This window comes from Channa argus, chromosome 1, assembly GCF_033026475.1.
Source record: "Channa argus isolate prfri chromosome 1, Channa argus male v1.0, whole genome shotgun sequence".
NCBI lineage: Eukaryota > Metazoa > Chordata > Actinopteri > Anabantiformes > Channidae > Channa > Channa argus.
Genome location: NC_090197.1, coordinates 36669681 through 36693948, shown reverse-complemented (window position 1 = coordinate 36693948; position 24268 = coordinate 36669681). Strand labels below are relative to the sequence as shown.

Genomic DNA, 24268 nt, shown 5'->3' with positions numbered 1-24268 from the left:
TGATGCTCATAAATATAGCTTATAATATTTACCATCATGAGCTGGAATGCAAACATAGGACATTTGCACATTTTAAATCAGAATTAAAATGACAAATCAAGATATTACAGGGGACTAAGCGAGATTTGTTATATTTTAGATTCAGATGTGGCTGATAGCTGGATGAGGTTCTTTGGCTCTTCTGGGTATTTTTATCTGCCACTGGATGCCAGGCTTTGTGCTCATAGAGCTGTGGAGCTGTGAGTGTTTTGTGCTGTCAGGAGAACGGGGATCAAGTGAAACAATACAGACGCTGCTGGTCTGGATCTCCTCTTCTAAGCTCTTTAAGTTTGCCCAGAGCCTAGAGCAATGACATCAACAAGCCCTGGGTGTCTGTGTTTACATACAACCATGCTGCATGTCTTTTAGGCAAAATTACAGAAAAGTGTATTCACTCATTTTTGTTTTTATATAACAGTTCGACTAAACATGGCTGCAGTGCAAAAAAGGTATGTGGGTTCCTGTTTTGTTACATGCTCGGAGCAGAGAGGCAAACTGATATCAGCATCTGGGGGCCTGTGGATATCTGTCTTTATCCAAGTTAATATCCTCTTTCCATGTAGACTGTCATTGTGTTGAGAAGTGCCAAAGAGGGGGTGGGGGGCTGAGTGTCTCAGCTCAAGGACACCTACACACCTCGTGCACAGGCTGATCCTAAAGACTTCTGCTTCCTTTACTTTATAAGACTGTAAATAGGAATGATGTATAATTTACTGCTTTTATTGTAGTTATCACTAATATGTCCGATTTCTGTCTTCTTCCCATCCTCTTTCTTCTGCCCAACATGAAATTAATGCCTTCCTTTAAACTTAACCTAGTCTTTCATGACCCAATTTTCTTTGAACATCTGATTTGTTCAATGTAGATGGGATGAGAATGGTATGTTGGACACTGGTTTACTCAGCAGGCATTAAGGGATAAGATAGCAATAAACAGCAACTTATGGATGAAGACTACTTAATCTGTTGACACATAAGCTTGGGCAGATACACAAAAAAAAGCAAAGAGGCTGCGTTTATAAGATTAATGTAGAATAGTAAAAATGTAAATGCTTCCTGACATGCTCATTACTATTTTATCCATGTGTTATATGCTCCCCACATGCTCTCTTGTTTGACTTACATAATATTTGAAGTTGTCAAACATTTATTAGTAGTCATGCATGCTCTCTGTCCACAGCATTGTTTTCTGAACTATTAAGCGTTTGGTGACAAGCAACAGAGCGTGACAGTCATAGTTCACACAGACACATATAAACAGTAACACACCTTAAGAACACATCGTTGTGTAAGGTACAGGAAAACCGGTGGGATGTGTACCAGCATGCAGATGTCCACACAGACACACATATGCTGCACATATATTCTATTGTTGAGACACCTCAAAAACTGATGATGATGCTGGGGCTGGTTTTGATTTTCTATATTAAGATCATGTTAACCTTGGAGGTGGTTCTGCTGGTTGCAGAAGGGCTGCACAAATATAAGTACATTTACTTGTATATTGTTGCTCCAGAGAAGTTAAAATACGAAAGAAAGAAATAATGATGTGTACATATAAAACATAAAAGGGACATAAATGAGTTAGATCTATGCCTGTGTGTATGTGTGTGAATTCACACAAAAAATACATTGTTTTCATTCTTGGAAGGCACTTTGTAAATGGTAGCCACTATGAAAAATGTTGATACGATTTGATACATAATCACAATGTAGCAAACAGAGAAAATATCATAGAAAAAGTACAAAGTTTACTCAAGTGACAGTGCTAAAGAGTACAGTACCTGCTGATTAGGTTTAGCTTAAATAGGAGCAAGAGGGTTTCTTTGAGAAAACTGAATTTGTGGGTTATACTGTACCAGCTATTGAGATGTAATGGTGTGTTTTTAAATTCCAACATCTCTCACTGTATCATATTATTTTCTTTTTCATCGCTGTTACAATTAGTTGACATCCAGAAAGATAGAGATATAAACACATTCCAGTGCAGTAACAAAGGAGTTCAGCAGCAGAGGATGTTAATCTGTTCACACAGTGTTTGCCAAAATTCTAGTTGCCTATCTGTTTAAACTTTTTGTAGTCAGCCACTGCATCAGATGTTTTAGTTTTCACTGTCTATGGCCTAAATGCACACTCTGCAGCAGTGCGTTTTTTACAGCTGCTAGCAGAGACTCTTTTTTAGTTGTTGAAAGCAGCTCCAGTCGGATGAAATGTTCTTAAATTATGAACCCACACTATACATATTAGAAACTACAGTTTGATAACACTACTTCTCAACATGCGTACAGTATATTAACAGTAAGCTATACAGCTTTAGTAATTTAGTAATTTAACCAATGCTTAATCTTGGTTGTCACGCTGTCTGACAGTGTGTTGTATTATGACTTTTCTCAAATCCACAAAAACAGAAATATCATTAGTAGTTCAGTGCCAACTGTCCTCTGGAGGCTGTGGAAAAAGGAAAAAACATTTATAGATATGGGGTGATTGGCTGCAGAGATAAGAGTTTCAGCTTTATGGCCTCTTGTAATCAGGAAATGGCTCCATTTCTATTTAACACCACTTCATCTGCCACTGTTTTGTTTGTCTGTGCATACATGGGCACACAGACAAATATTTTGTTCTCGTAGTTTTATTTAGTATATCAGTGGAACAATCTGAAGCTGGATGTCTTGTTCACTCACATTTTAACTTCAGGTCAAATCCCTTTATGTTTGTCAGAGTTATTTCTGGGAAAGCATGGTGGATGGAGGGGGGAGCAGAGAGTACAATGTTGGATAACTGCTCGTACCGTGTGGCCCTGCTGAGTTTATCCTGAGTGTCTCTGGATGCAAGGCTAAATTTAGCAGGTCTGGGCATTTGATAATTTAAGGGAATTTGTTTTTGAGCCTCTATTATGGTCCAGCATTTAACAGCTTCTATGCTTCCTGCTCTCAGCGGCGGCAGTGCTGAGTGCTACAAAATCCTCTGCATGACTGCTGCAAAGAAAGGAGACAAATGTGCAGAGTTTGCTGCGTGTCATTTTATGTCAAACCCAATGTCTCACGAGCTAACATAAATACAGAAAAGAAACAGAATCTCCCACTCTTGTCCCTTTGGCTTTCTCTTTCGCTTCTTCTTTGTCTATTCTCATCCTTCTCTCAATTTCTCCCCCTCCCTTTGTCTTAGTCATACACACACGCCCATACACATGGACACCACATTTGTTATAGGGGCAAAAACATGCTTGCCTCATCATTTTATTTTGGTGTGCAAAGCCTATTTCTGTAGGGAAATAAAGGACAGCCAAGCAGAATAGAAGGTGTTCTGCTTCTCATAATACAGAGAGTTAGACTCACAGCTGCTTAACTGCTGGATTTGGAAGATATTTCTCTGGAAGAGAGGAGGTCTCCGTGGCAGCTGTAGGGACCACCCGGTTAATGAACTTCCTACCTTTGGGAATAGGAGACTTTTGGATTTAACAAAGCTGAAACAACAGTCTGCTGGGATTCAGTAGCTGAGGGAGGATGACGTGAATTGTTGGGGCAATATGCTGAGGCTCTGTTGGCTTTGTCGTGGATTTACTGTTTGAGATGTTTGCAACTTCACGTTGTCTTGATTTAAATCAATAATGGACTTACCGACTGATTTTATTGTGAATATGGACCTAATGTATTCATGGATACTGGCTTTGTTTTTTCCTGCTTAAAATGTTTTTTGGATATCTGAGGAAATATGACCGATTTCTACCTGGTAGAGTAACTTTTTGACATTTGTATGTGCTTTAGTAGTCCTGTGTGCCTAATTGTATGTCTGACTTGACATAATCACCTCTTCTCTTGTTCCCTCTCTCTCTCATCTCCCATTCTTTCTCTCTCTTCATGTTCTTCTCTCCAGTCTGACAGTAATGCCAGTTACTTGCGAGCTGCCCGAGCAGGGAACCTTGAAAAAGTCCTTGACTACCTCAAGTCTGGGGTTGAGATTAATATTTGCAATCAGGTAAGTTTTATGAGTAGCTGTTTGTGTTATTAACTTATTCTTTCTACACACATTAATGTAAACACACCAAACTGCTATGACATGCACTATGTATATGTATATTTCTTTTTTAGAATGGTCTGAATGCTCTTCATTTAGCCTCAAAGGAGGGGCATGTAGAGGTTGTTGCTGAGCTGCTGAAGCTCGGAGCCACTGTGGATGCAGCCACCAAGGTAAGGCCGTCACTTATGCAAGTCAGCTGATGTTGAGGAGAACCATATTTGGACCATCCCAAGATATTTCTGCACTATAGAATGCAGTTATTGAAGGCATTTATTATACTAGGGCTGCCAGTGTGCAGACTTCCTTAGGGTTTAGTATTGGATCAATATTTAATGATCCCTGTGGGTATGCTGTAAGAGAAATGAGCAAGAATGTATAAATATATATTTGCCAGAATGAAAAGAAGAGCTTCAGGAAAATGTTGATAGTGTGGCAACGTGTGTAATAAGCAACAAAGTGGACAGATGCAGCAGCTACAGTAGTAGTGTTATATTTTTATCTGTATATTGTGGTGCATCAAGTGAGAGGCGCTTTCAGCTGAAGCATCTTTAATCTGAAATTAAAAGAGTTGAGAAGGAGAGTCTTCGTACACGTTATTCAGATCTTCACCCAGAAGGCTTTCACCTCCCTTTAGTCGTCTCATGCAGCCTTTCTGCCACAGGCCACACGCCTAGTGCTGACATAAACACAGGACACAATGAAATATTCAAGATCAGGGAGAAAATCTTCCCAATTAAAGCCTCTTTATGTTGTGACCCTGAGGATGCTAAGGGATTAATTTGGGATCTTGGAAATCCACTGCCTTCACCCTGGTTTCAATTTATGGTTTATGGATAGGGAAACAAAAAGGAGGCAGTGCTATCTAGTAATGCGAGATTAGGTAGCACAGAGTGTTTCATTTAGGTTGTGTGTGTTTAATGCTGAAGCTAATTGTGTACACACCCCTTTAATGTTGGGCTGCCCTTGTTGTGGGAGAATTAAACAAGGGGTCTTGTTCAGGGTTCATTAGCCCCTTAGTAGCTTAATAATTAATGCTGCCCTTTTGAAGATTATAGTGTTGTCAGAGAAATGATGACTTAGCTGTAATTTCTGGGTAACTAGTTAAAGGGAGCATATGTGACAACATTTGTCACATATATTTAAAGGAAATGTCATTTGTTTTTGTTTTTGGTGGTGAAGTTACTACAGTTGTGGTGCAAAAAATAATTATTATACTTTTATAAATATTATAATTTTATAGAATCAGCAATGCTCTTAACAAAATCTGTAGCTGTTAAGTTTCACAAACCTAGTATATATTTCAGAACTAATGCATTTGGATGTGTGTGTGTTATTGCTTTGGATAAAAGCAATCTACTAAAATGTCTTAAAATGAAAAGATATTACAAAATATTGGTTTTGAGTACCAACTTAAATTTCCCTAGGAATCAAGTATCTATCCATTTATCCATGTTTGCAAACAAATATACAGCGATCTACCATAAAGCATATCTTGTAACTACAAATAGACACACAGTTTTGTCTTTATCAAAAGCCTTTAGCTCAGTAAAACACTCAAACTTGTTTCTGTAGCTTGTTATATACCATCATCTTATTGTTAACCCTTCTTGTGCTTCAGCAGATGCAGATATATTTGATTTTCCTGCAACAGAATACAGCACATGTGACAGATTATAATTTATTGTGTAAAAGCACAGGCCAAAAATAACCCGGAACCCAGTATCACGTGGCTGAGAGACAGACTAGGGGTCGACTCTGCCTTCACAAAGACTTGCACAGGTTCCTATAAGGCCTCACGTAGCTTTATTTATGGCCAAAGCACCGGGAGAGATCATATATGTGTGTGCGTCGTTGGGCATCGGAAGTGACACATTGCTGGGAGTGCAAGCATGGCCAGAGCTGAAACAGCCGCGGCACAAAAGTGTGGTTGGTGTGACGGGGATTTACTGGGGAACATGGATACAGATATATACAGACTGTAGGAACTAACATTCACATGCACAAGCAGTACATTTGCACAGGTGGTCGGGAGCTTAACACACATTTCTGTGGTTGTTCCCTGTAATGTAGAAAGGAAACACTGCTCTCCACATAGCCTCGCTGGCTGGTCAAACGGAAGTCGTCAAAGAGCTGGTCACAAATGGAGCCAATGTCAACGCACAATCTCAGGTGTGGTATACTCACCATGGACGCTATCACTCAAAGCACATGTGCACAACGTCAAAATGATAGGACGGTCCTATTGTTAATGACCTGAAACATCTTGAAAGTAATTACACATTGCTGTGACATTTTGTTGGCATATTTATTTGGATGATACTGTATCATGATGTCTATGACATTGAGAGAATCACTCAGTGTAACAATCTCAGCTGGCATCACTCCAACTAGGCCTCTGTCTCTCAAGGAAACTGCTGTCCTTGCACTTTCCATGTAACTCAAACAGATCAAGGTGAGAGGAAAGGGCTGCGCAGTCTTTGGTCTTGTCAAACAACAGCAAAACGTCTTGTTTTGACTGCATATCTATGCCACTCGCAGTTCTCCATTACACTGGTATGATTTGATAAATGTAGAAATGTAATCATGTAAAGTTTAAATGCAACCACTCGTAGCCTATTTTAACATGTTTTGGACCAATCTATTGGCAGAATGGCTTCACTCCTCTGTACATGGCAGCCCAGGAGAATCACCTGGAGGTGGTGCGGTTCCTTCTGGAGAACAATGCCAGCCAGAGTATGGCAACAGAGGTACTATACCTGTGTCAGCCTTTGGTGTTTAGTGTGTGTGCTTACGTACATAGGTATGATTAGTGGCCTATGGCATCATCTCTAAAGATGTACCTTGCATTTTCTCTGTCTCAGTCATGTTTTGTCTTTACATATGTTATACTAACCACCTGCATCTCCTCTCCTCCTCTGTTCCCTTCCTCCTTTTATCATCCCCACTCATGCTGCATCCCCCTGTATCTGTTTCTTAACCTCTCTGTCCTTTGCCTCTCTTTCTCATCCTTTCTGACTCACATAATCACTCTGTCCACCTCACTGTTTTTCCTCCATCCTCCTCAACCTGCACCTCCTCCACCCCTTGTCCTCCTCCTCCTTCCTCCTCTCTTCCCATCTCTTTGTGAGGGACTATGACGAGCTTCATTGATTGGTATTGTGGTGGTGGAGGCAGAGCGACCTTGAGTGGGTCACAGATGAGATTCGCTCCGCTCGCTGCCTCTCCTCACCAGCTACTGTTGCCATTACTGCTCGGATTTACATTGCTCCGCCTATGGAATTCACACACGCAAACATGATTTCCATTCACCACATGTATATATAAACGAGCAAAAGCATGCGCACATGAGATAAATAGGTGATCTGAATTTGACTGATTTACATCAATAGGCTACATAGTAGAGGGAATGCCCTTTGGGACACGCCAACATCTGCACTTGCAATATCAAATAGAATATGTTTGCATTTACACCTGAGTAAACACACATGTACACAGGGTGTTTTCAGCTTGATAAAGCATAGTAAGGGTAATGCAGGTTGGAAAAAAAAGGAACTTTTTCCACCATATCCTGTTATCATTATTTAACTTGCTGTATGTTGTTGTCCCGCATAGAGATGGTGATGGATATCTAAAACAAGGGTTTAAACAACTAAAATCCAAAAATAATAATTTAGCCAAACGTATTTTTTAAGGAACAGTGTCTCCATAACCTACTCTTAACCTACTCATATAATACGTCAGTTCACACCTACCATCAATCACCAGTTATGAACTTCAGTTCCTATCCAGCGTTGGTAACTCCTGTGTCTCCTCATGCAGGATGGCTTCACCCCTCTGGCAGTGGCCCTTCAGCAGGGCCATGACCAGGTGGTCTCCTTGCTTTTGGAAAACGATACAAAGGGAAAGGTACGCCTGCCTGCCCTGCACATCGCCGCTCGCAAGGATGACACCAAGGCCGCGGCCCTGCTCCTGCAGAACGACCACAACGCGGATGTCGAGTCCAAGGTGAGTGAAAGCGAAGTTGAAGCCTGTCTATGGTAGGTCTTCAGTTGGTTGCTTTATCTGTTTGATTCTTTCACTGTTTAAACATTTCTTTGATTATTGATGCCTTTGGTTTTCTTAGAGTTTTATTGTTTCTTGCTGCGTTTTACTCACTTGTCTTGGTAAAATTTATTTTAAATGGTCTTTTCGGCAGAAAGTGGAAAGGAACTGAAATACTTTTTTTTGTTTTTAGCCAGGTTTGTATATATTTAATAGCATTATTGAACAGGACAATAACTACTTAGTACCAAACTTTTGGTATTGTATATGAAAATGCATAGATTTTCAAAATTAATCTTCCTAAATCTTAAGTAGTGACAGTAATTTTATTTCCAGAACTTTTTAAACTAAGTGAATGTGTACTGAGCTCCTTCCCCCTCTCTCTGCTGCTCCACTACTTGACAGTGGGGCCCCGTTCTGTTTTTTGCTCACTAACTGCTCATTCTCTCCTCTCTTGGCTGACTCTGTAGATGATGGTGAATAGAACAACAGAGGTACACCTCTACTCTGTACATTACTTAGTCCCTCCATCGCAGCTCATTTAAAAAACAATCTTTAGTGGCCCTGACTTGATACAGTAGTGTTTCTGCAGCCCTTGTCACTTTTTCCATTTTAAGCCAATCTCATCTGCCTCTTCATTGCTTCACTCATGCAGTGGATATCTCTAGCCACAGAGAAAGTCAGAGTAGCGCATGTTCCCCAAATACTGATCAAACAAATTCTGAGGCTGGAGGCTTTGGGTATCAAGGTTTTCCTTGATTCTAATGGTTTCATGGTGTCCAAAGTTGAAGCTGTGGCTCTTATTTTTGGCAAATTCTTCGTGTTTGTTGACAAAATGTTGTCCTGATGTGACCTGACACAGTTCTTCCATGAAACTGCTCAACATGATAACCAGTGTTAGCATGAAAAGTGGTTATCATTCATTGAAAGCAGGGGTTTGTCAATAACCTGCATGGCAAACACTTGCCCCTTAACCTGTAAAGGAACCCAGCCTTCATAACATACAGTTTGTATAATTTGTTTACTAGTTTACCCTGTATGGATTTTTAGTCTTTCTAATCCTCATACCTTGCCCCTAAAGCATTTTGCATGGGACCAAAGCAAGAAGCTATGTCGACACTGCATCTATGGTAACAAGGTGCCCTTCGTGACACCAATGTCAGGTGGCCAACTTCTGTGTGTGCCTGTTTTGGTTAGCATTGTTTCTGGCCTGTTATCTAGGATGATTCATCCAAAATGGCTGTCTTGATCTGAGGCCTGTGTATTGTGGTTAAGAAATTACAATAATCTGATGGACATAAAAAAACGCAGATTTTTTTGTGTTTCCCTTGTATTTCTATTTATTGTAAAGTTACAAAATATCTGTTAAACTAGTTTTCAGTTATAGTATAGTTTTGGTTTGGGACAACAGATAATAGCAGAGTGGATACAGTTCTCGGAGACAGCTGCTTCCCACTCGTTAATGCTTGGGATTCCATGGATTAGATAGCTTAATATCAGATTCAGTCATTGGATAAATTGTTTCCAGTGTACTTTTGTTGTTTTGACAACTGGTTCTTCCTAAGCCAGGTTGTTTTGACAGGAAATGACTAATTTCCAATCTTACTAAATGGACATTAGGTTTATTTTAAATGCAATTTTGCACATAGATTAGCAGTAGTTACCTATAAATAATATAGACTTAGATAATGTAAGTGTACTTTGTTATTGTAATAATGAGTCATAATAATGAGCCTCTATGCTTCTTTACTGCATCTGACCCCTTGTTTGATGCCTGTTCAAAAGGGGCAGTCAGATGTCAGGTGTAACAGTGCATAGCTGTCTATGTCTACTGGACTGTGTTATTGTAAATGACACGTAGGCTGTGTAGACACATTTAAAGCTTGAGGTCTCTACTCAATTGTAATGTATGTGCTTTTTTTGTTTCAATGTTAATAAGATGATGTATGTACTTGTCTCTCTTGTGCATGTGTGTCTTCAATCTTCAGAGTGGTTTCACCCCTCTCCACATCGCAGCTCACTATGGCAACATTAATGTGGCCACGCTTTTGCTGAATCGAGGGGCTGCTGTCGACTTCATGGCTCGGGTGAGTGTATTCTGCCCTCTGCTGTTTGTGAGGAGATATTAGCAACATTCAAAGAAAACAGGTTAAGGTGTTTACAGTACAATGTTGCATATGCCGAGAGAGTTGTCCAACACAGCTGTGAAACAGTCATTTCTTTGTCCTATTATAAAGCATTCTTTCAACTCCTAGTGGTCTAACCTGTTTCGCATCAGACACTTTCCTTAGTACTGATCTTACTTACACAAAACAATGTCTCCAGTTAATTCAAGTACCACAGTAAGTCACAACAAGGACTTGATAGGTTGACAGAATGAGCCAATGTGTGTAGTACCAGGACCCTGAAATGGAAGCACCTAAATGGAATTAAGCCAATAGTAATTGTATTTTTTTACATGGGTTTCTTTGCTTTACTGATATGCCAAAATATCTTTCATTAAACAAGATGAAAATTCACTGTGCTCTTTCATTTTTAGGCTAATTGCAAACAGAATACATCTAATTGCTAACTCATCCTACAGTTTGCATTTACTATGAACCCTTGATTAGTGGATAAGTTGAAGAGGCAAACACAAAATGTAAGATGTGGGCAGGACTATCATTATTGGTAGACGTGGATTTGAAAGGTGTAGGCACATGCAGCTGCAGCTACTACAAGAGAAAAACATTATAGCCAAAAACACCCACACAAACTGTAATGAGTTATTTACAGCTTCCCCACTGTATTATTGGAGATGCTAAAAGATAAATGTGTTCACGTTTTGTTGTTAAAGATATTCAGCAATATGAAAAACTGGAAGTAATTTAAGTATAGTGGGTTTTTTGAAAATGAGCTTGGAAACAGGGGGATTTAAAGAGTACAGAACTTGTTGCTTTGTATTTAAAAAATGATAAACTGTTAGCAGCTAATACAGATTGTATACATAATAAATGTCTTTTAATTTTAAAGTACTTGCATCTAATTGTGTGTGCACATTAATAGATGCTCAATGTTCTTAACCCAGTAGCAGTCATTTAATAAAAAAGTATTTTTATATAATGACACATAAGTAGTAAATTAAATTATAGATGTTTAAATGTTGCATGTTGTATGAACATGCATCATGTTCAGTTTTGTGTAAAAAGTAAACAATTACATAAAATTTGACTCTGATTCATAACAATTATTTTGTCTTTGTCCAGAATGACATTACACCGCTTCATGTGGCTGGAAAAAGGGGCAACAGCACCATGGTCAAGCTGCTGCTGGACAGAGGGGCTAAAATCGATGCAAAGACCAAGGTAAGACTGTGACCTTGAAACACAAATTCAGCATATGAATAAAAATATATTTTGGAGGCTGACAGACCTTTTTTTGTTGTTTGTTTATTTGAATTGAGCCATGAACAAAATTGAGGCAGACCCTTCTGTTTTCTCACACATGTGAAAATGGAAGCTTTTTATATACAGTATATACAGTATATGGCAGGTGTCCTGTTCAAAATATTCATATTTTGCAGTGTGAAACCCAAGTATTTAGTATGTGCAGCTGTGTCTGTGTTTGACTGTTTTGATGTGGTTTGTTTTGATAGAGTTGGAATTACAGTATTTCATTCCATGCTTGTACTAACTGTGGAACCAAATGCTTCATTTCCATTATGGAACAAGTCATTAAATAAAACATTTCACAAACCGTGTCTGTTTATTTTTGAACTGCCTGACCATGTGCAGCAATAATGTAAACCACATTATTTGTACTTATTGACATCTTCACTGTCTGTTCTTTCTTAGGATGGTCTGACACCTCTTCACTGTGGAGCGAGAAGTGGACACGAGAAGGTGGTAGAAATCCTACTCGACCGAGGTGCTCCAATCCTGTCTAAGACCAAGGTAGCTACTGGGATGATCAAGTCAGGAGACACTGCTTTATTAAAAATAACTGAGGAAATGTCACAAACATTGTCACCTTTTTTTTCATCATGATCACTTTTAATTTGAAACTACTTAACAGCAGTATAATACAGTTGGTTATATAAACCAGGTTTTCTAACCACACAGAACCATTTGAAATCTTTTATCCAATCACATAGCAGGTCTGTTGTTGCTGTAGTGTTGTCGCATTGTCTCCATAACATCTGTGCGACCTCTCCAGAACAGCCTGTCTCCGCTGCATAACCCTACAGTTTGACCGCGCAGGACGACCACTGTAACAAAATAGACATTGTTGTAATGACCTCGTTATAACAATGCTTCCGTAACCTTTTCAGCAACTTCCTTTACAGTCTTTCTGTGCAGCACATGGCCACACCCTAACTTACTGTGTCTGTTTGTCCACCTGTCTATGTCTCCGTCTGCGTATGTGTCTTTCTCTGTCCCCCTCTCTCTCTCTCTGCTCCTCTCTCTCTCTTTCTATCCCACTCCTCTGCCCACTGTAGAATGGCCTATCACCACTGCACATGGCCACTCAGGGGGACCACCTGAACTGTGTCCAGCTCCTGCTCCAGCATGACGTGCCGGTAGATGACGTCACCAACGACTACCTGACGGCATTGCATGTTGCTGCCCACTGCGGACACTACAAGGTGGCAAAGCTCATCGTGGACAAGAAAGCCAACCCAAATGCCAAGGCCCTGGTAATTTTAAAGGGGTGGATGGGGTAGAGAAAAATGGAGGGTGACAAAGGCATATTGGACAAAAGCCTTCAACAAACATTGATTTAAAGCCAGATACTAAACTGGTCACAATATGTTCATATTGTTCTCCAAAAGATACTACTGTTGTTTTGTCTAGTTCATGTCTTATCTATTCATTTGTGTCCCACACCCAGACTAATGATGTATTGAAGTAATAGATGTGTGGAATGACTCATACTATTTTACTATGATTTTGTGTAGCTTTGATTATGGACGAACTTGTATCAGGTACACAGATGGTACTGAAGGACCAAGTTGATACTCTAGGCTGTAGTTTGAGAATTTGTAGTTACTGTATAAAAAAAAAAAACTCACTGATGACTCTAGAGGAAAGGGAGCATTGTGGAAAAAGAACAGCGAAGCAAAAAGGTACATTTGACTGAATCAGTGTTGTAGTTTCAACTATTTTATTTACTTTTTTCTTTTCACTTTTTTCACTTTTTTATTTTAGTTTCAGTTTTTTTAATCTAGGTTTGTTAGTTTTAGTTAAGGTCTCTGTCTTCACTCAACAAATGCTTAGAAAGCCCTCACCAGCGTAAGTGCTTTAATGGGAAAAACTACTGTTAAAATGACTTCTGACTGTACTTCAACTCCAATTTTAATCTATCAGGTCTTTCTATCTTTCTATTAGGTGTTTTATTCTATAGTCTAAAGCTTTTTTTATTGGTCATTTATATTTAGTTTTGGTCAGTTTTTAGTTACTTTCATTTCTTTATACAGGTTGAATGTCAGTTAACTATAAAAACGTGGACTTAAGATGGAGCAACCAATAAAACCAACAGAGCATTGTAGCATTCATTTCTTATTGTATTTCAGTAAAGATTTTTTTTCTTTGTTTCATCTTTTCTGTCTGTGTGCAGAATGGTTTCACTCCGCTTCACATTGCCTGCAAGAAGAACAGAGTAAAAGTGATGGAGCTGTTGCTTAAACATGGAGCATCTATTCAGGCTGCCACTGAGGTACAACACAGGCTGAACAAAATTTTCTGTTCTACTCTATTACGTGTTTTTGGCACTTGGAGCCAGAAGTGTGTTATTAAAGTTGTATTGACTTGTAATTATTTTGAGCTATTGCAAATATTACGTTGTATTACACTGTGAACTTTCTTAATTTGTATTTGATGCCAGAGGGTTCAGATTCAATAAGTGAATTCACAGCTTTGCAAAGGTTTGAAATTTATTCTAATGTATATGGTGGTGATCATAACTGTATTCTGCAGTCTGGTTTGACGCCCATTCATGTGGCAGCTTTCATGGGCCATGAGAACATTGTCCATGCCCTTACACACCATGGAGCATCACCCAACACCACCAACATAGTGAGTGGTTCATTTATAATGGCATGTTAAGGTATATGTTAGAAGTAGACATTTTGTCAAGTATATGTTTCTTTCCACATTCAATTAATTTCCTCATTTTTGAAAATGTCCCACTGATAGCTGTTTATGTGTCTTCCAGCGAGGTGAGACAGCTCTCCACATGGCAGCCAGAGCAGGCCAGGCAGACGTAGTCCGATACCTACTCAAGAATGGAGCCAGTGTAGACACCAAGTCCAAGGTTATAACACAGAGTCACATTATCAATCACTGTATCGGGGAGAAAAGCAATGAGGAAAAACAATGAAGCAAAAGATAAAAGTAATTCTGCCTCTTTCTGCAGGACGACCAGACAGCGCTGCACATCTCCAGTCGATTGGGTAAAGTCGACATTGTCAAACAGCTGTTGCACTGTGGTGCCTCTGCCAATGCTGCCACCACCTCAGGCTACACCCCTCTTCACCTGGCAGCTCGTGAAGGACACCAAGATGTTGCTGCTATGCTCCTGGAGAACAAAGCCTCCCTTGAATCCTCAACTAAGGTCGGTCTGATGGAGCATATTTCTCTTTTTTCACATGACATCACTTACACAAAGACACAAGCAAACAGATCTGGAGAAAAAAAGCACCACAGTACTGACTATGTCGAATTGGTTTAGCACCACGTATCACCACTAGTGGGCACCAGCCTCTCTTTCCAGTATCCTATTGCTCAATTTATTTCGCAAAGTTTATTTGTCAAATGTTGTTTGCTTATGAAATATTCAATCCTCACCGCTTTAATGGTCATAGTCTCCTGTAGTGTAGTCAGATCTGTCTTACAGTACAGTGTTTACATTCAGCCTCATTTCCATCCATACAGTGCACCATGGATAATCAGTGTTATTCTTTGGTAGTTTTATATCTTACTAAATGCAAAGATGAAGGTCAAAAAATTTTGTTAATTAGGATTTATGGAATTGGGGGCTGTCTTTGGAGGAAGGAGGAAACTGATTAATGAAAGGCTATCCCCCTGATGCCTCTCTGTCTTCAATTCTCTATATCTTTCTCAAACATACACACATGCAGTTTAGCATCTTCTGGGACATCAGCTGAGTCGGCCGTTCAAAGAAATGATGTAAGACCTGCAAGCAGAAAAATATGAGTTTAGCATCATGCATTGATGCATCTGTGGTGTTTATTTAATTAATACAGTATATCAGTATATCTCAGAACAATCTCCTTGATGTCAACTAGTCTGGTTTCAAGAGTGGTCACTCCACAGAAACAGCACTCCTGACAGTCGTGAAATCGCTGCAGGCTGCAAAAGCTGCGGGTCAGTCTTCTTTCTTAATCCTACCTGATCTATCAAGAGCCTTTGACACCTTGAACCACCAGATCCTCCTGGTTTCGGTCATATTTATCAGGACAAACCTTCAAAGTATCCTGGCAGGGGCATGTCTCTAAATCTCACAGCCTCTCTACCAGCATCCCTAAGGGCTCAGTTCTTGGTCCTCTTCTTTTTTCTATCTGTACGGCATTCCTGGGTTCTATCATCCACTCGCATGGCTTTTCCTTTCATTGCTGTGCTGATGACACACAGCTCCTCCTATCCTATCCATCGGATGACTCCACCATCTCATCATATGTTTCTGCCTGTCTGTCTGTCATCTCTGCTTGGATGAGAAAAAGACATCTTCAAAAAAACTGCAGAAAACATAACTCTTCTGCAACTTGGTATTTAGTTAAATCTATTTTTAGCTAAACTAAGTCTGTTTTTTCTTGCATTTGCATCCCATGAATCGGAAACACTTCTTCTCATAGCACTTTACTATAATGTTTTTTTCATTTTAAAACCCTTAAAACAAACCTTTCTATCAAGCAGCTTCATGCTTTACAATAACCATTTGCTGTATGAACTGGAGGACTTATTGGGTGGTAACCAGTCACACAAATGAGGTCATGTGTTTCAGAGCTTGGAATGGGAATTGGTGGGAGTCCCACATTCCTCTGGAAAATGTGATTCAATGTCTTTAAATATCTTCACATACACACAGGAAGGAAGTCTAAATCAACATGATCACAACACACAACAGTCATGCATGTGGGATAGAAGAGAAATAAGGGGCTGCAGTTTAGTCTCTCAGGGTATCACATAGTTTAATATAATCTGATGTTCATGTGGTGATATAAGTAATTGAGTTATGCACTGAGTCAACACTCATTTTGGGGGGAAACGTTTTAATGTAAATGTCTAATAGATTAAAGTAAAAGCTTATTTCATATACTGTAAATGTCAAATGTCTTTCAAACATAGTAGATGCTTGAAATGTAGATTTTGGGATGAAACAGCTATTTACAATTATTTAAATGAGCTCTGAAAGGGCTGAAACATCTACAAATGTTTAGCTTTTGTAAGTTACTGAGTCGTTGCATGGACAGATGTGTTCTTTACAATTGTCTGAGAAACTGTTATGAAGGAAAGCTTGACTTCAGAAAACAACACAAATATTTATTTCCTGTTTGATTACCCCACTCTTCTCCGCTTTTTTCAACGTTATCCTTCTTTCCACTGCCTTGCATTTTAAATTATGGTCTTATTTTGTGTTCAACAGAAAGGGTTCACTCCTCTACATGTTGCAGCAAAGTATGGCAAGATAGAGGTGGCCAGTCTTCTCCTACAGAAGAGAGCTGCACCTGATGCTGCTGGAAAGGTGAGATATCTTTAAAAAATAAAGGGGAGGCCTGATGCACAACACACGTCAGGGATTGAATCTTAATCTTAAGCAACATTTCAAAGGGGTTTCAGGTGCTGCTGGAAAACGAGCTGTCTGAAGTGGGTGGAGCCTGGCACAGAAATTACTGCATATTAGGTATGAGATGACATCCCTACACAGAGCAGAGAACAATTAAGGCTACTACAGTATAAACCTAATTTTCTACATCAGCAGAAAGCCTCAGGCTCATGTGGTTGTGAAGGAGAAGCACTAGGAAGGATAATAGGCAACAACAGAAAAAGGATAACACGATTATTATAATAGGCAATTGTGAGTGGATAACGACTTTTTATTTATTTATTAATTTATTTTGGTTGAGCTGTTGAGTTGAGATATCCTGAAAGATTGTAAATATGTTTAATTGTGAATTAGACAGCTGTGGTGTCATCTGGCCAACAAATGGTCAAATCATTCTATCATGATCAGGAAATCAGATACGGTAACAATTTTATCATTCTGCAAGTTTTTCTGTTGCCTGCCCTAATCCAACCTGTCTCTAAGAAAGTAAACAGAACCCCTTTGGAGTTATACTTTCCAAGCTGCAGCTGGACACAGTAGTGGTGGGGGTGGTGTAGTAGAGGAGTAGCAGGTTTAAGACTGATCCCAGGACAAAACAACGAACAGATGCCTGTCTTGTTGCAAACACCTTCTGTGCAGATTTGCTTTTATTCCCCTGATGGCATGCGCACATTCCATCTCCACATGAACCCTCAACTAATTGCATTTGTATACATGTTCATGCAAATGTTTTGGCCCACTTAGTTAGCACAGGCCTACTGACACTGATTATTGTGAGCGTTAGTGGTGTTTGTGCGTTTCTTCCACCATCTGAAAGCATTTAACATAATGGCAGTCAGGTATGATAATGAAGCTTCCACACTGCTTAATGGTGTCATCTTAAAATCAGTACCACCTTAATACTGAGACCAAACACAATGCAGTATTGGATCTTTATGGCTTGTTTATTGCACACATTTTCTTTTGAGATTATCATTTGATTTCCTTCCTTTTTGTCAAACGATTTTAACCCAGCACGTTAAAACACACTGCAACAGCTGTGACATTTTAAAGTACACTTTTCCTGACAAATTTTAAGTGCCTGGTTAACATGTGGGACATTCCAGTGGCTCAGTAAGGATCCTGGTGACTCAGTCCTGTTGCTGAGTGGGATACAAGTTGTGTATTGTGTGCATGGAAGAAAGTAGGTTTAGTTCAACAGCACAAAGCACCACCATCTAACTCCTAGACCTTTGTTTAGACTCTATACCAACACTGGGGAAAAAGAAGGTTAAACTGTGCTGCAAGTTGTTTGCAGATATTCTATCCCTGTTTTCACTTTATTTGCTACAGAGGGAGAAATTCTATGTGCGTCCCTTAAATCTGGGTGTAAGACATGCTATTGGCACAGTGAATATGTAGATGTATTAAAGTTCTGAAATACAGCATAATTGCAAATTTGTAGATTCTATTTCAAAGACGGTAAAGGAGATAATGCTTTAAAACATTTTAGCAGCGTACTTTATCAATTTACTTTTAGTATTTTACGTGTGTGTGTTAAAGCTAAACCATATTTCAGTGAATCTTTAAAACAATCACAATGACACATCGCAGCAACTTCTGGTGATAGAACTCTCTCGCTACTGTTAAAAAGTTCAATAAATCATCACATCTGATGAAAGTCATGTCCAATTTTGGTGCTTTTGATTTGTTTTAATAGAAAGAAGGATTTAGGGGTTGTCCATTGATATTGTAATTAATATTATATGTTATAACAGTTGTTAGGGAGTGCTACTGTGGAAAAATAAAAGTCATATAGAGGCCCTTGTTTCTACAAGGCGAGCTATGAGAAATCTAAAACCACCTCAAGAGCCAGATCCAGAACAATAAACTACCCGAATCTGTGGCCAAAGTGTCAGAAGTCAAGTTACAATGTTGATAATATAGGTATCAACTTTTGACAGTAGGAAGAAAATTCCCTTGCTTGTTCAGCTTTTCATTAAATAAAACCAGTCGGTAAAATAATTAGGGGCCATTTTGAAGAGACATTTTGTAGGACTGCAAGGACTTTCTCATCTGATTCTTTTAGAATTGTCACCCTCCTAGCTATTTCTTTTAGGTTCCAGCATGACGTTGTTACTCTGTACTATTTTTCATTAGTTTGATATCCATCTTACCTTCATATTTTTACATTCCGTTTTTGATTATTTCATTTCACTCACCAGTGTGTTTGTGCTTGTGTGTGTTCAGCGATCTTCTAACTTAGTGTATTGCTGCATGACTGTGCGTGGGTTTCTGGGTGTGCGTGCATGCGTGGATGTACCTTTGCATTTGTGTGTGTGTTTGTGTGTGTGTGTGTGTGTGTGTGTGTGTGTGTTGATGTTTTAGAGTGGGCTAACTCCACTGCATGTAGCTGCTCACTACGATAATCAAAGAGTGGCACTGCTGTTGCTGGATCAGGGAGCTTCCCCACATGCTGCTGCCAAGGTATCTGCACAAACTCACATGAACAAGTCCTAAAATAAGTTCACCTGGCTTATGCTCTCTGTGCCATCTCAGACCATTAACAGTGTTTTGTATGTAGTGTTTTTAAACTTCACCCATTTTATCCTATTTCCTCTTGTCTATGCTGTGAATAGAATGTGTAGCTGGTTTTTTAACCTGGAAAAAAAAGCCTTCAAATTCACTGGACTAGACAAAATGTAGGTCGTACTGTCACCATATTAGGATTATTGGTTTATATTTCATTATCCTCCTAAAAGAACAATAGAACAAGCACATGTGAATGGTTATACATGTTAGAAACTACTCCAGAGCCTGTCACTGCTTTAAACCATCCACTTTTGTGAAGTCTGTTCCAGAGCTGTATATTTTGTTCGTTCCTAATAAAAAAGGAAAAACAAAGAACACTTTGCTCTTGTTGAAATGTCTGACACGCAAACACATAGTCAGTGAAATATGTTCAATTTATGGTTGGTCTTCTTACTTTTGGTAGTCTGTCAAAACAGCAAAACAAGCATTAGAATGGCCTTATAAAAATATGGCAGGAAATGCCTGTTTTTGGCTGTCGAATGACATTAAAGACAGACGAAAAAAGATCAAAGCTTATAAAGCAAATTTATCTTTTTTGCAGTCTTCCCTTTAAGTCCTTCCATTATGTGCATTTCTAAAGTTGGTTGGTTTGCTCTAATTTAAGCACATTTGGAAAGAAATCAATGTGTGTGCACTACAACAGTTGTCTGAGCAGTGCATGATCACAGAGTTGTGGTATAAAATATGTGTCACATCCCTGAACTCAGACAGGAAGATTTACAATTTAGATTTTTGTCTCATGAAATAAGTCTCACTATGAACAATCCAATTTCATTCAAAGGAAGACAAAATATTGGAAATGTGACTTCAGTTAAGCACCTTTTAGACTCAGTTTCATCAAACACAATTAAATTGTTTACAGTTTATTTGTCTGAGTTGAAGTAATTAAGTGCATCTCCTCAGTTATTGTATAGACTTTTGTGGCTCTGATAATTTTTGCTTAATGCCATGGTTTGATTCAAGTTTGTGTCATTCAAATGCACAGCTTTCAATGCAAAAAAGTTCTGCTTTTTTCTTTCTGTTTATTAGAATATAAGCAACATCCGAGTCTAACCATAATGTCCATTGTACAGCTCTGTCTACAAATTGGTCTATAATGTATAATGTGAATATCATTTTGACTCACGATGGAATAAAATGCATTATAGAGCCAAACACCAAACAAATCATGCCTCGCAACACTGATTATACTGTAACCAGCAATTCTTTGTACAATAACTAGTCTCTCTAATAGAGAACTAAATGCAACTTTCTAACCTTTGCATCTTTTTGCCTGCCTCAGAATGGCTACACTCCACTCCACATTGCTGCCAAAAAGAACCAAATGGAAATTGGGACCACACTTCTGGAGTATGGTGCGGACATCAACGCAGTGACACGGCAAGGCATCAGCCCCATTCACCTGGCAGCACAGGAGGGCAGTGTAGACTTGGTGTCACTGCTGCTGGCTAAGAACGCTAATGTCAACGTGTGCAATAAGGTACAATCAGTCACTTAGCTGCAGTGTTTTTAGAGGTAGAAACTGTACAGTATGTACAGTTACCAAGCAAGTTTACGCAAATTAAAACTCACATGCTCATGGCCAATCAGAAAAAGAGATGGTTCCTAAGGCTTTTCAAAAAGTTTCTAGCATCCTGTGTCTGAAAAGCAGTAACATGCATTTGTCCTGAAAAGTGTGCCCACGTGTGTGTTATTTCCACATCTGCAGAGTGGATTGACACCACTGCACTTAGCAGCTCAGGAAGACAAGGTCAATGTTGCAGAAGTCCTTCTCAACCATGGAGCTGATGTCAACTCACAAACAAGGGTAAAGCTTTCTCAGATATTATCTAAACACAAAAGAGTCTTTAAATTATGTATATTTGACATATATTTTATTTCCATACCTTCATTACCTTTCAGAGGCAAATAAATGGTCTATTATTGATTTACTCTATACTTGTCTTTATCCTGAAAAATGTTTGCTAACTAAATACAGTAATATACTCTATTGCAAAAACAGAGTTACCTCAGGTGCTGCATGCATAAAAAATTGATACCTAAGTCGAAGGTGTTCATGTGTATTGTGAACACCCACAGCAGCAAGCAGCAAAACACTTACAGATGCACACGTTCATGAACTTATTCACAATCTGTCAGGTACATTCACTTAAAAACAAAAAACACAGAGATACTGCAGTATAGACAACTTACATTCACTGAGGAAAACCTGCAATACCAGAAGGTTGTACTAACACAAGCTTATATGTGTGCGTGTGTGTGTGAAAGAGTTTGTGCTGACAGGACAGTTGTTTACAGTGAATAGGATATTTATTCACTGATCTCCTCCATTGCCATTATGCAACGTACACATAAATCAGCGGGGAAATTTAATGTGATGCAATTTTGAAGTCAAAGCAAATGAATTTCTCCCATATAAACCTTATATTTTTCTTTTGAACATTGATCTCAGAATTTTTTAAAATAACAAAAAAAAAAATTCTTCCAGGAACTAAAGTAGCAAGGTTAGGCCTCCAGTCATGAAATATACCTTTATTGTATATCATGTTGCTCTTTCATGTCTGTGTCTGTTCTTCCATTTACTTTCTTTCATGCAGATGGGTTATACTCCTCTGCACGTGGCTTGTCATTATGGCAATGCAAAAATTGCAAACTTCCTGCTGCAGAACCATGCCAGAATCAATGGCAAGACCAAGGTAGACAAATACAACATATGTTCACTCCCTTGACTACATCCACACTGTTTGTGTAGCTCTTTTTTTACAACAAATTTACATTACCTCTATTGCCTGTGATTCATTTGTCTTTGGTCTCTATCTAGAACGGATACACACCTCTACACCAAGCAGCTCAGCAGGGCCACACCCACATTGTCAACCTGCTGCTTCAGCACGGGGCCTCTGCCAACGAGCTCACTGTGGTCAGTGTACAGACACACTAGCACAAACACACAGAAACAGGCTCCAACAGGGCTAAAGCTCCGAATGCTGGGTATTTACACTGTGTCCTATGAATAAATTCCTGTTGGTCTGTCACTTGTCAGAATGGGAACACTGCCTTATCCATTGCCCATCGCCTTGGGTACATCTCTGTGGTGGACACTCTAAGGCCCATGACTGATGAAAACCTGACCACCATGGTGAGACACTCTTCTCTTTAACAGCGTCTCATATGGTCGTGTACATCTCCAATAACTTTTAGACAATTTTTATATACTCTGAAATAAATTAAACCCTAGAGCAAGTATTTATTACCTAGAAAATATGAGACCAAATAAAAAGATTTAGGAAGTGACCAACTCACAATTAAAACTTGGCCCGTCAGCCAGCAGTATAATCTGGAGTCAGTGTGTAAATCCTGCAAATCAGCCTGCAAGTCAGTCAGTCATGCTATGTCCCATGTGTGTGTGTCAGAGACACAGGGCTTAGATTGGAGCTTAAGGTTACTCCTGAAATAGCTCAGGTCACTAATGGTGATCTGATATACACATGTGTCTGGGAAAAGGAACGGGAGGGAGAAGGGTGAGGAAGTGGAAAAGAAAGAAAGGTAGTAGGATAGTGAAGATGTGACAGGCATATGTGAAGAAATAGATAGAGGGGATCCTGCACACTCAGCAGAGTAGTGTATAGTAGTGTATATTCAAAGATCAAGGTCATTCACCTATGTTGTGTCATTATTCCAGTACTTACTGGCCAGAGGCTGTCGTATTATGTTGCTATTGCACCTGCAGTCAGTTATATATGTACAATGGCCTTCATACATACCTTGTGACTGTGACAAGAGACCACAGATGAGTTCCATGTCCATATGTGAGGGTCACAATTCAGGTAGAATGTAAATACTGAACTTAATATTTTTGGCAGTAGTTTTTTTCTGTAGAATATTTGAGTTCCAGGAAATTTAATGCATTAAAATACAAAATTATTAAATTATTCTTCGATACAAAGTCTAGCTGTAGCTCAGCTGAGGTAGAGCTAATATTCCAATAATCGCAGTGTCGGCAGTTTGATCTGCAGCTCATCCTGCTAATGTCTAAGTGGCCTTGCTCAAGACACTGAACCCAACGTTTCCCCAGTGTCTTGTATTATAGCTACACTGCCATTAGTGTGTCCTGAATTTCTTGGGAATCGATAAAGTAGTTTATTTCTTTTTTAACCAAGATACACTGTTGAGTTTGTGATGAACACATTATATAAGTAGACCATCTACCATTAACGCCTTCAGCCCTGTATGTTTTTTAAGCGTGGTGCTGGTGTTTTTGAGTACTGCTTGTAACATGTGGTGAGTTTTTAAAAAACTGCATAAATTGTGTACTTTAACAATAAAGATAACAGACTTTTAAGGTTCAGATTCAGGGTGTCAGTGTGCTTAAATATATGGTGAAAAGGCAAAATACTTTATGTCAAGTTATAGTTGTTTATCAGCAGTAAATTCAAATAAAAATGTTATGTTATAATAATATTGTTTTTATTAACCTTTTACAGTGCACACAGTGTAACTAAATTGTTTCTATTTGGAACAGTTTTTAATGTTCAGAGATTTGTCCAGAATCTAAATTTATTTTTCTGTTGTTGCTTCTCATATTCACAGAGTGCATCAGAAAAACACAAAATAAATGTTCCAGAGACCATGAATGAGTTCCTTGACATGTCAGATGATGAAGGTATGTAAAGAAAAGTTAAAGCTTGTCTCTATCCTGTCTATTTTCAACCACTGAGTACTGAAATTTAATTAATCGATACTCATTTGCCATGTTTTTATAATCACTTTATTGC

The 24268-nt window shown here is 39.0% G+C and overlaps 1 protein-coding gene across 43 annotated transcripts in view; it reads left to right on the top strand.

The window, feature by feature from the left end:
- The window catches only part of LOC137133411 (ankyrin-3-like), a 114077-nt gene that overhangs the window by 49436 nt on the left and 40373 nt on the right, over positions 1-24268 (top strand). For 31 of the 43 annotated variants that reach the window (XM_067517045.1, XM_067517317.1, XM_067517327.1 and 28 more), the window contains exons 2-23: positions 3915-4016; positions 4130-4228; positions 6129-6227; positions 6707-6805; positions 7878-8063; positions 8570-8593; positions 10088-10186; positions 11345-11443; positions 11933-12031; positions 12577-12774; positions 13695-13793; positions 14054-14152; positions 14292-14390; positions 14493-14690; positions 16743-16841; positions 19290-19388; positions 20776-20973; positions 21202-21300; positions 22091-22189; positions 22315-22413; positions 22537-22632; positions 24084-24156. In XM_067517045.1, the coding sequence (XP_067373146.1) occupies positions 3915-4016; positions 4130-4228; positions 6129-6227; positions 6707-6805; positions 7878-8063; positions 8570-8593; positions 10088-10186; positions 11345-11443; positions 11933-12031; positions 12577-12774; positions 13695-13793; positions 14054-14152; positions 14292-14390; positions 14493-14690; positions 16743-16841; positions 19290-19388; positions 20776-20973; positions 21202-21300; positions 22091-22189; positions 22315-22413; positions 22537-22632; positions 24084-24156 (2461 nt within the window). Of the gene's footprint in view, positions 1-3317; positions 3771-3914; positions 4017-4129; positions 4229-6128; positions 6228-6706; positions 6806-7877; positions 8064-8569; positions 8594-10087; positions 10187-11344; positions 11444-11932; positions 12032-12576; positions 12775-13694; positions 13794-14053; positions 14153-14291; positions 14391-14492; positions 14691-16742; positions 16842-19289; positions 19389-20775; positions 20974-21201; positions 21301-22090; positions 22190-22314; positions 22414-22536; positions 22633-24083; positions 24157-24268 lie in introns of those variants that run through there. The other 12 variants (XM_067517020.1, XM_067517261.1, XM_067517280.1 and 9 more) reach the window with 4 other exon arrangements.